The sequence below is a fragment of the Penaeus vannamei genome, chromosome 23 (assembly GCF_042767895.1).
Source record: "Penaeus vannamei isolate JL-2024 chromosome 23, ASM4276789v1, whole genome shotgun sequence".
NCBI classification, from domain to species: Eukaryota; Metazoa; Arthropoda; class Malacostraca; order Decapoda; family Penaeidae; genus Penaeus; species Penaeus vannamei.
Window position 1 is genome coordinate 10343915 of NC_091571.1, and position 12500 is coordinate 10356414.

General features: G+C 46.0%; 1 protein-coding gene across 3 annotated transcripts in view; it reads right to left on the reverse strand.

Annotated features, from left to right (window-relative positions):
- fid (fire dancer) overlaps window positions 1-12500 on the reverse strand; it is a 117707-nt gene that overhangs the window by 23627 nt on the left and 81580 nt on the right. For all 3 annotated transcript variants that reach the window (XM_070137644.1, XM_070137645.1, XM_070137643.1), the window contains exon 5: window positions 2913-3104. In XM_070137644.1, the coding sequence (XP_069993745.1) occupies window positions 2913-3104 (192 nt within the window). The remainder of the gene's footprint in view (window positions 1-2912; window positions 3105-12500) is intronic.

Below are 12500 nucleotides of genomic sequence, written 5' to 3' on the forward strand. Positions count from 1 at the left end.
ATTCTCCTACTTCTTCTATTCTTCCTACATATTTCCTTATTTTCCTCCTCCTTCTTATCTTTCTCCCCCTCCTCCTCATCATCATCCTATTCCTCGTCTTCTTTTTCTCCCTTTTACTATTCCTATTTTTCCTCCTCGTCGTCTTCCTCCCCTTACTCCTCCTCCTCCTTACCCCCTTCTTCGTCTTCTTTTTCCTTCTCCTTTTTATCCGCCTCCTCCCCCTCTTCTTCTTCTCCTCCTTCCACCCCTTCACCCCCTCTCTTCCTTCTCTCTTCTCCTCCTCCTCCTTCGTGCCGCCTTCCTCGTCCTCTTCTTCCTCCTCCTCCTTCTTCTTCTTTGTCTTATTCTTATTCTTCTCCTTGTTCTTCTTCTTCTTCTCCTCCTTCTTCCTCTTCTCCTTCTCCTCCTCCTTTCCCTCCCTCCACTCCTTCATCCCCTCTCCTCCTCCTCCACCCCTCCCTCTCAAGCCCTTCATACTCGCCGGCATCTTGTCCTCGCCAATTTTCCTCGCTTTATTTTCCTTCTCCTCTTTTCTCTTCCTGTTTCTTTCCGAGCATTTAGTCTTCGTCCTTCCATTCTCACTACAACGTTGTGCTGTGTAATATCACCTTTAATTCCTCCCGTTTTGGCTTCTCTATTTCAGGTTTTCTTTTTAACCACTAAATCAGTTTTATTTCTGTGTTGCATTCCACGCATTTATTGAGTTGTCTTCTTCGTTGTTTTTTTTCCTTTTTATTTTGTTTTTAGTTTCTTTTATGCGCATTTACTGAATTGTTTTCTTCGTTTTCTTCTTTCCGTACATTTATAAAAATTGTTTTTCACGTTTTCTTTTTCTTTTCGTTTTCTTTCGACATAATTATTGAATTGTTCTTCCCGTTTTCTTTTTCTTTTCGTTTTCTTTGAACATGTTTATTGAATTGTTCTTCCCGTTTTCTTTTTCTTTCGTCATAATTATTGAATTGTTCTTCCCGTTTTCTTTTTCTTTCAACACCTTTATTGAATAGTTCTTCCCGTTTTGAATAGTTCTTCCCGTTTTCTTTTTCTTTTCGTTTTCTTTCTCCACATTTATTGAAGTTTACGGTCTGTTTCTTTGTTTTTCTCATTTCGCTTTTCTTTCCACACATTTATGAAATTGTTACCCTGTTTCCTTCTTTCTGCCTGGCTCTTATTTTGGGATTTTTTTCGTGTCCTTTGCCGCGCTTTTCTCGAAATTAGGGGAAGAAAGTGACATTTCATTATAAATCAGGGGAAGAAAGTGATATTTCAGTAAAAATCATGGAAAGAAAGTGATATTTCAGCAAAAATCAGGGGAAGAAAGTGATATTTCAGTAAAAATCAGGGGAAGAAAGTGATATTTCAGTAAAAATCAGAGGAAGGAAGATAGGTGTCAGTGAAAATTAGGGAAAGAAATGCTACTTTCCTACATCATTTATCTTTTCCTCTTAACTCTTTGCTTAGTTTTTTTTTTCTCTCTCTCTGTCTCCTGCTTGATTTCCCTTACAGGTAAGATCAAAATAATGTCTTCCAGTATCTTATATCTTCTTGTACTTGTTTTTTTTCTCGGATTTATTTACATATCTATCTCTTATAATCTAAGTTTATTATGATTTACGTATCTATTGTCTGTTTCTTTCTGTCATCATTTTTAGTCCTGTTGATCTTCTTTGTCTCATCCTCTTTCTCTTATTCATCTACCATGTTTTATTCTTCCTTTCTGCTTATCCTTCATTTTCATTTCTCGTCGTCTATCAAATTTTGTTTATCCATATTTCCCTGGATATATATCTCCTCTTGCCTATTTTCAGCCTTTTTTATCTGTTTTGTATAATTTCTCTCTCTCAGATAAATTTCCCTGTTGCCTCTATTCTATCTTTATTTCATTTTTTTCATTTATCTTATCTATTATTTTTTTATTATATCATATATTTGAATCGTTCTTCTTCTCCTCCTCCTCCTTCTTCTTCTTCTTCTTCTTCTTCGTCTTCTTCTTCTTCTTTTTTCTTCTTCTCCTTCTTCTTCTTCTTCTTCTTCTTCCTCTTCTTTTTCTTTTTTTTTTCTTTTTCTTTTTCTTCTTCTTCTTCTTCTCCTTCATCTCCTTCTTCTTCTGTAATTCTTTCCCGTTTGTTTCCCGCTGTTCTATGCATTTCCCATTACCCATTAGGCCTGTTGAAGTCTAATTTCATACCCCTATTCTTTATCATTTTATTTTATTATTTCCATGATTATTCTATCGTTTTATTCTATTATTATCTTTATTAGCATTTTGTCTTATTATCTTATCATTCTATTATTCCAAATCGTTATCATTCTATTATTTCATTATCTTCTTTATCATTCTATTGTTTAATTTCTTTATCTTTATTATTTTTCAAGTGCTGTTCCATGACCTCCACTTATAAGAATCCACCCTGACCAATTCTTTTTGTCTCCCTTTCCTTCTCCCTCTTTCTTTATTGCATGCCCTCACTCCCACTATCCATTGTCCCCTTCCCCCTTCCCCCTTTCCCTTCACATCTTCCCCTTTAATCTCCTCCCCACTCCCCCAGTCCCTCACTCCTCCATCCCTAGTCGCTCATTTCTTCCCCCTATCCCTGCTCCTCCCCAGTCTTTTATTACTTCCCCTCTTCAGTTCCTTTCTCCCCCCTCCCATGCCCCTCTTTCCTCCCCCTCTTCCTGCCCATCATTCCTCCCCCCTCCCCTTCCCTTCATTCCTTCCCAGTCCCATACCCCTCAGTCCTCTCCCTCCCCCTCCCCCACTCCCTCTACCACCCACTCCTACCCCCTCCCCCCTCCCCTTCCTCCCTCACTCCCTCTGCCCCTCACTCCTTCCCCACTCCCAGTCCCTCATTCCTTCCCCCTCCCCCCCTCCCAGACTCCCGCAATCCTACCCCCCTCCCCTCCCTCTCACTCACCTTACGATGGCGCTGTTCCATGGCCCAGACGCTGATCATGAGGCGGCCCCCGATCTTGAGAATCCGGGCCAGCTCGCGAAGGGCCCGAACCCGGCGCTCGGTTGTGGCGAAGTGGTGGATGACCGCGATGCTGAGGGCGGCGTCGAAGCTCTCGTCGCGGAAGGGGAGGGCCAGGTTGTCGCTCACCATCACCTGCGGGAGCGAGCGGGGGTGAGTGACGGGTGTGAGAGAGGAGAGAGCGGGGGAAGGAGGGAGGGAGTGGGAAGGGAAGGAGAGGGATAAGGGAGGTAGGGAAGGGAGGAGCGAGGTAGGTAGAGAAAGGAGGAGGGAGGGAGGGAAGGAGAGGGAGGGAAGGAGGGGGATAAGGGAGATAAGAAGGGAGGAGGGACGTAGGGAAGAGAGGAGGGGGATAAGGGAGGATGGAGGAGGAACGTAGGGAAGGGAGAATGGAGGGAGGGAGGGAAGGAGAGAGAGGGAAGGGAGGGAAGGAGGGAGGGGGGAAAGAAAGAGAGGGCAGGAAACAAGACATATAGCCATACATATATGAAATCAGAGACAGGAAAGAGAATACAAATTGAATATGAAGAAAAATAGCCTTTAACAGATATCATAGTATGTGCAATAATTTAATATATCAAAAATTAACACCATAATAGGAAAAGATAGAATACCTAACAGGCTCTACACTTTGAAAGTATCCAAGCCATGAAAGCAGATATTTTTGAAAACGATGATGATAACAATAGTAATAATAATGATAAAAATAACAATTGTAATTCAGATACTGATACTTATACTAATACTAAAACTATTACTAAGATTACTAACATTGATAATAATATCACTAATGATAAAGGATGCTGGTTATTGCAATAACAAAAATCATCAATAATAATGTCAATGATAATTAAAATGATGAAAAACGATAATAAGTGTCTAAAAATATTAGCCGTGGCCACGTCCTTAAAACCCCCTGAGCTACACTATTTTTCAAATTATTTCGCTTTCCTTTCAACTGTTATTCGTTATAATTTCCTTCTTTCCTTCCTTCCCTTCCCTCTTCTTCTGCTCTCCCTTCCATGTTCTTCCATTTACCTTCTTCTCCTTCGCTTCCCGTCACTCGTCTCTGAAGCCTCTCCTTTCCTCCTTTCCTTCCCCCTGTTCTTACTCCTCTCCCTCCCTCCCCTCTTCTTCTCCTCTTTGCTCTATTCCTCTCCTCCCTTCTCCCCGTTACTTGTCTCCTTTCCTCCCCTTCCCCTCTCTTTCTTCTTGTTCCCCCCCCCTCCTCTCTTTCTTCTTGTTCTCCCCCCCCCCTCCCCTTCCTTCCCGCCTTTCCTTGCTCTTGTTCAATTTCCTCTCCTCCCCTCTCCCTCTCCCTTTCCTCCTCTCCTCCCTCCCCTCCTCTCCTCTCCTTGTTCTTTTCCCTCTCCCCCTCCCTTCCCTTCATTCACCCTTTGTTATTTTCCTCTCCCCCTCTCCTTGTTCCTTTTCCTCTCCTCTCCCTTGTTCTTTTTCCTCTCCCCCCTCTCCTCCTCTCCATGTTCTTTTTCCTCTCCTCCCCTCCTCTCCTTTTTCTTTTTCCTTTCCCCCTTCCCTCCCCTCCTCTCCTCCCCCTTGTTCTTTTCCCTCTCCCCCCCCTCTCCTCCTCTCCTTGTTCTTTTTCCTCTCCTCCCCTCTACACCCTCCCTCCAATCCTTTCCCTTGTTCTTTTTCCTCTCCCCCTCCTCCCTCCTCTCCTTGTTCTTTTTCCTCTCCCCCCTCTCCCCCTCCCCCACTTCGTCACACACACAATTAAAATTCACAGTAACATGTGTTCCGGGGTCCACCATTCTGAAAGGTTGCCACGTCTCCTTCAAGCGTTCTCCTTAATGTCCATGTTGAGACGGCGGGCGGTTGGCGGCGGCTATGTCCAATTATTTTCCAAGGTTTTACCACAGCCTGCCATTTTTCACTTCCACCGGCGGCGAGGTGGGGGGCCAAATTCGAGTGGGGGGGAGGGGAGAAATTTCCAGATTTGGCAACCTGATTTATCCGAGGTGTTTTGCCGCCATAACTCTCCCGCTCGACAGTTGCTGTTATGAAAATTATTATACGTGTCGGAACCGGCGACGTATAACTTTATATCGAACTATCGGAAGATTAGTGATGGCGAGGATGATATATATATTAAAAAAAAACATACAATTATCTCTTGCGTTTGCCAATTACAGAACTAATTGTTGTCGATAATTACGCGGTTTATCGTTTCCGTTATTAGAACTATAAACAGATGCTTTAAATTCAAATCATAGACGTCAACGAACGGAGCCTATGGACGGTGACGGTTATTTATTTTTGGCAATCGGCTTGGTGGAAATTTATACATTTACGAAATTACATACGAAATAATTTTGTGCTCGTGCTTGTGAACCGTATTTATTGGATTCATTATATCAGTGTGATATAATTATTACCCGTACAGCGCAACCCGTAGCATAACTAATTATCAAATGGCTATTATATCTCGCATAAATAGAATCATCCTATATTGAAGCCAGCCAGTGTTGTGCAGAATGCGAGAGGATCGCTGTTCCGCTTTTCGCTTCTTTAGCTGCAAATCATCCCTCTCTATAGCGAGTTTATTTCTCTCTTCCCTTACACACACACGCACGCATACACACACACACATGCACATATACATATACATATACATACATACATACATATATATATATATATAATATAATATAATATATATAATATATATATATATATATATATATATATATATATATATATATATATATGTATATGAATATACATATCCATATATATATCCATATATCCATATATACATATAATATATATATATATATATATATATATATATATATATATATATATATATATATATATATGTGTGTGTGTGTGTGTGTGTGTGTGTGTGTGTGTGTGTGTGTGTGTGTGTGTGTGTGTGTGTGTGTGTGTGCGAGTGCGTGTGCGTGTGCGTGCGTGTATGTGTGTATACACACATATACATACATATATTCACACACAAACACACACACACATACACCTCTCCCCCAACCTATCCCCCCCCCCTCTCTCTCTCTCTCTCTCAAGAAGTGTGACGCTGAGTGTCCGTCCACTCGCTGACTCTCGCCTCCGTTGTTCCTCCCCGCTGCAGGGCGCTTTGGAGGGCAGTGTTATGCTTTCAGACGCCCCACTCCACCCCCCCCCCCCCCACCTGGCCCGTGCTGGGGGGAGGGAGGGAGGAGGAGGGAGATGAGAGGAGAGAGGAGGAGGAGGGGGGGAGAATGAGATGGGAGACGGGGGAGGGAGGAGGAGGAGGAGGGGGGGGGGGAGAATGAGATGGGAGACGGGACGGAGGAGGGGGGGGGGGGAGGGGGAGGGGGAGGAGGAGGAGGAGGAGGAGGAGGAGGAAGAAGAAGAAGAGGAAGAGGAAGAATGAGATGAGAGAGGGGGGAGGAAAAGGAAGATAAGGCAGAAGGGTAGGAAGAGGAGTTAGAGGACCAGGAGGAAGAAGAAGAGGAGGAGGAGTAGGAAGAGGAAGAGGAGAGCTGGAGGAAGAACGGTAAAGAGATGATGATGAGGATAAGAATAACGAGGAGAAAGAGAAGGAGAAGGAAAGGGATGAGAGAAAGAGGAGGAAGAGATGGAAGAAAACGAGCAGGGAAAGAAGAGAAAGAGGAGGAGGTGGAGAAAGAAGAGAAAGGGAGGGAGGAAGAGAAAAAAAGAGGAGGTGGAGAAAGAAGAAGAGAAAGGCAATGAAGAAGAGGAGAAAGAGAGAGAAGATGAAGGAGGAGAAAAAAAAGAGAAAGAAGAGGAGAGGGAGGAGGGGAAAGAAGAGAGAGAAAATGAAGAGGAAGAAGAGAGAGAAGAGGAAGAAAAGAGAGATGAAGAAGCGAAGGAGAAAGGAGAGAGAGAAGAGGAAGAGGAAGAAGAGAGAGAAGAGGAGGAGAAGCGAAGAGGAGGAATGTCTTAAGAGCCTCGTCATTTTTTCACCGGTAAGCTAGCTAGCCTTTTGCGTCGCTGATCGATCTGACATTTTTGCAGCCCTGACCGACCTATTTTTTTTCTTTTTTCTTTTTCTTTTTTCTTATTTTTCTTTATCTTTTTTTCTTTTTCTTTCTCTTTCTTTTTTTTTTTTTTTTTTACTTTTCTTCATTTTTAATTTTTTATTTTTCCTTTTTTTCAATTTTTTTTCTTTACTTCCTTGGGTCTTTTTTTTCCCTTTTTCTTTTTTTTCTTTCTTTTTTTCTTCTCTTTCTTTTTTTCTTTACTTCCTTGGGTCTTTTTTTTTTTTGGGGGGGGGGAGGCTTTGACGGACCTTGCCTCACTCTCACTCGATCTCAACCAATCCCGAATCGACATCTTCCTTGAGGTGTTTTTTTATTATTATTTTCTTTCATGTCCCTTTTTCGTGTCCATTTTTTCGCATTCATATTCTTTTTTTTCTTCCTTTATCTTCCAATTTGTTATCTTTCTTTCCTGTGTATTTGTAAACTCGTATTATTATTATTATTATCATTATTATTATTATTATTATTATTATCATTATTATTATTTCTTTTTTTTTTTCTTTTTTCTTTCTTTATCTTTGAACTTGTTATCATTTCTTTTCTATAAACTCGTTACTTTAACCGACGCTCCCTCCCATCCGTTATCCCCCCCCCCAGTCCCCTCACCCCATACCCACCCCCTGCACCTATACTCACCTCTATCTTCTGCCTCTTCCCCTTATCCCATCCTAGCCCCTTCTATCCTCCACCCAACCCATCCTAACACCTTCTATCCCCTTACCCTCCACCCCCTCTACCATCTATCCTCCTATCTATCCCATCTCTCCTTCCCTTTTATCTACTCCCCCCCCCTTCCCCGTTCATCCAATCCCCTTTATGCTAACCTCCCCCACTACCCTCCACCCCATCTCACCCCCCCTACCCTCCACCCCACCCTCCCCTCCATCCCACCCTCACCCCACCTCACTTTCCTACCCTCCATCCCATCTCACCAACCCCTACCCTCCACCCACCCTCCCCTCCATCCCATTCTATCCTCCCCTCTCCCCTCTCTACTCTCCCCTCCATCCCATTCTATCCTCCCCTCTCCCTTCTCCCCTCTCCCCTCCATCCCATTCTATCCTCACCTCTCCCCTCCCCACCCCTCTCCCCTCTCCCCCGGTGTTGGAACTTGGGGGGGGGGGGGTTGTAATTGACTTGTGAGCGGTAGACGTGACCAGGTGGCGCGATGTAGATAGCTCGCGGTCCGGTGTGAGGTGCGAATAAGAAGAGGGAGGATGAGGGGGCGGGGATAAAAGGAGGGTGCGAATAAGAAGAGGGAGGGTGAGGGGGCGGGGCTGAAAGGAGGGTGCGAATAAGAAGAGGGAGGATGAGGGGGAAAGGAGAAAAGTGCGGATAAGAAGAGGGAGGATGAGGGGGAAAGGAGAAGAGTGCGAATAAGAAGTGGAGTGAAAAAAGGAGAGTGCGAATAAGAATTGGAGGGCAAAGGAGGAGAGTGCGAATAAGAAAACGGGGGATGAGGGGGAAAGGAGGAGAGTGCGAATAAGAAGACGCAGGGTGATGGGGAACGGAGAAGGGTGAGAAAAAGGTGAGGAGGAAAAACGAGGAAAGTGGGTATAAGAATAGGGAGGAGGGGGGTGGGAGAAGGAGAGCGCGAATAAGAAAAGGGGGGATGAGGGGATAAAGGGGAAGAGTGCGAATAAGAAGAGGGAAGAAGAGAGGGGGAAGGGGAAGAGTGCGAATAAGAAGAGGGAAGAAGAGAGTGAGAAGAAGAGTGCGAATAAGAAGGAGGATAAGGGGTGGGGGAGGAAGAAAGAGTGCGAATAATAAGAAGGAGGATGGAGGCAAAGAAAAGAGAAGGGGACGAAAGGGAGAAATAAGGAGAGGAAGAACGAGTGAAAAGAGAAGCGGATGAAAGAAGAAAATAAAATAAAAGACCAGAGGGAGGAAAGAGTGGAAATGACGACGTTAGCAGAGGGAGGAGAAGGAGGAAGAGGAGGAGGAGCAGAGAAAGAAGAAGAGAAAGAGAAGAACACAAAGAAAAAGAAAAAGAAAAAGAAGAAGAAAGAAGAGTAAATGAGAGGTAAAGGAAAAAGAGGAGAAAGAGGGAATGGCAATGGCGATACAGGTAGACAAAGAAGTCAAACAGAGAGGGATCGGCAGGGTTCCCCCATCCAGCATAGACGAGAGTAGAAAGTAGAAAAAAGAGGTAAAAAGAGCGAAAGAGAAGTAGCAAGGAAAAGAAACGAAAGGAGGGAAAGGTGGTGATAAATTGGACGAATGAAGGGGAACGGGGAGGAGAGGGGAAGGTAAAGTGGGAGAGAAGGAGTGACTTTCTCCTCGCTTTCCCGCCATTTTGAAATCCGTTTTCAATTCATCACGTTTAAGGTTAGGAAGTGCGAAAGAGGACGGAAAGGAAAATCATAACGGGGGAAAAACGGGAAATTATATAATAAGTTTTTTTCTGTCGCATAGAAGAAGAAAGTGTTTCTCTCTCTCTCTCTCTCTCTCTCTCTCTCTCTCTCTCTCTCTCTCTCTCTCTCTCTCTCTCTCTCTTTCTCTCTCTCTCTCACTCTCTCATTCTCTCTCTCTTTTGGGGGGAGGGTCTTTATCTCTCTCTTTTCTTACTGTTCATCTTGAAGATTTTTATTTTCAATGTTTTATTTTCAATTTTACATGAACCAAAAGACAAAACTTATTCTGGATAACGTTATCGAGATATTGTCGCACATAAAATTCGAATATTTATACGAATCACTAGTTCGAATCAATACAAAATGAAGCAATAAAAAAAAAGCATTAGATACCTCGCACAAACCCTTGATAAACATACAGCAAACAAACCTAACCACTGCAATACAACCCGGAAAGATATATAGAGTAAAAAAATAAGAAAAAAGGAAGGAAAAAAAATAGATGGCTATATTCGAAAGCCGAAAAATGTCTGAATATTCCTCGCACTCTCTCACGCTAGGTGCATTAGCCTCTCACGATGATGCTCTTCGGTTCACTTGAGAGAGAGAAAAAAAAGTAAAAAAAAAAAAAAAAAGCTTTGCGGTCCATTCGGAGCTTCCGCTCTTTAATCACATCCAAGAGAGCGAAGAAAAAAAAGAAAAGAGAAAAAAATATATATGAAAGAAATCGATAATCGATGATCAAAACCACATCAGCAGCACTTTTCCCGCCATTGAGAACAAAGAGTCCTCCACCGCCGGCGTCTGTCTGGAATCGGACTGGGAGACTCTCTCGCAGACTCCTCTCGAGGCGGAGATGGTGGCAGGAGGAGGATGGAAGGAGGAGGGTGGAAAGGAGGCTGGGAGCAGGTGGCAGGAGGAGGATGGAAGGAGGAGGGTGGAAAGGAGGCTGGGAGCAGGTGGCAGGAGGAGGATGGAAGGAGGAGGATGGAAGGAGGAGGGTGGAAAGGAGGCTGGGAGCAGGTGGCATGAGAAGGATGGAAGGAAGAGGGCCGCTGGAGGCTGGGAGCTGGTGGCAGGAGGAGGATGGAAAGAGGAGGGTGGAAAAGAGGCTGGGAGCAGGTGGCAGGAAGAGGATGGAAGGAGGAGGGTGGAAAGGAGAGGGCCGCTGGAGGCTGGGAGTAGGTGGCAGGAGGAGGATGGAAAGAGGAGGGTGGAAAAGAGGCTGGGAGCAGGTGGCAGGAAGAGGATGGAAGGAGGAGGGTGGAAAGGAGAGGGCCGCTGGAGGCTGGGAGTAGGTGGCAGGAGGAGGATGGAAAGAGGAGGGTGGAAAAGAGGCTGGGAGCAGGTGGGAGGAAGAGGATGGAAAGGAGAGGGTCGTTGGGGGCTGGGAGCTGGTGGCAGGAGGAGGATGGAAGGAGGAGGGTGGAAAGGAGGCTGGGAGCAGGTGGCATGAGAAGGATGGAAGGAAGAGGGCCGCTGGAGGCTGGGAGCTGGTGGCAGGAGGAGGATGGAAAGAGGATAGTGGTGGCAGGCTATTGGTAGTAAGAGGATGGTAGCTGGTAGCATGAGAAGGACGGAAGGAAGAGGGTCGCTGGAGGCTGGGAGCTGGTGGCAGGAGGATGGTAGTTGGTGGCAGGAGGAGGATGGAAATAGGATAGTGGTGGCAGGCTATTGGTAGCAAGAGGGTGGTAGTTGGTAGCATGAGAAGGATGGAAAGAAGAGGGTCGCTGGAGGCTGGGAGCTGGTGGCAGGAGGATGGTAGTTGGTGGCAAGTGGATTGTAGCTGGTGGCAGGAGGATGGTAGTTGGTGGCAAGTGGATTGTAGCTGGTGGCAAGAGGAGGATGGAGAGAGAATGGTGGCGGTATGAGGATGGTGGCAGGATATTAGTAGCAAGAGGATGGTAGCTGGTGGCAGGAGGATGCAAAGAGGATAGTGGTGGCAGGCTATTGGTAACAAGATGATGTTAGTTGGTGGCAGGAGGAGGATGGATAGAGGATAGTGGCGGCATGAGGATGGTGACAAGAGGATAGTAGTTGGTAGCAGGAAGAGGATAGTGGCGGCATGAGGATGGTGGCAGGATATTGGTGGCAAGAGGATGGTAGCTGATGGCAAGAGGAGGATGCAAAGAGGATAGTGGTGGCAGGCTATGGTGGCAAGAGGATAGTAGCTGGTCGTAGGAGGAGGATGAAAAGAGGATAGTGGTGGCAGGCTATTGCTTGCAAGAGGATGGCGGCAAATAGATGGTGGTAGGATGACGGTGGCCTATCCTCGTACCACCATTCTCTTACTGGTGGCAAGAGGACGTTGGCTGGTGTCAGGAGGCAGGAGGATGGTGTCAGGAGGCAGGAGGATGGTGTCAGGAGGCAGGAGGATAGTGTCAGGAGGCAGGAGGATGGTGGCAGGAGGCAGGAGGATGGTGGCAGATGGCAGGAGGCAGGGGGATGGTGGCAGATGGCAGGAGGCAGGAGGATGGTGGCAGATGGCAGGAGGCAGGGGGATGGTGGCAGGAGGCAGGAGGATGGTGGCAGATGGCAGGAGGCACGAGGATGGTGGCAGCTGGCAGGAGGCAGGGGGATGGTGTCAGGAGGCAGGAGCATGGTGGCAGGAGGCAGGAGGATGGTGGCAGGCGGCAGGAGGATGGTGGCAGATGGCAGGAGGCAGGGGCATGGTGGCAGGAGGCAGGAGGATGGTGGCAGAAGGCAGGAGGCAGGAGGATGGTGTCAGGAGGCAGGAGGATGGTGGCAGGAGGCAGGAGGATGGTGGCAGAAGGCAGGAGGATGGTGTCAGGAGGCAGGAGGATGGTGGCAGGAGGCAGGAGGATGGTGGCAGAAGGCAGGAGGCAGGAGGATGGTGTCAGGAGGCAGGAGGATAGTGTCAGGAGGCAGGAGGATGGTGTCAGGAGGCAGGAGGATGGTGTCAGGAGGCAGGAGGATGGTGTCAGGAGGCAGGAGGATGGTGGCGGTGACGCGGTGTGTGTATATGTATATAGTGTTGGTGGCAGCTCGGAACGTCGATATTTGACAAGATTAGAGAACACGAAGAAAAGAAAGGAAAAAACAACAAAAAACAACGAGAATCGTAATAATAACGAAAGACGAATAGATTTTTTTTCAAATTCCTTTCAAAATTCGAGAAATTAAAGCTAAGG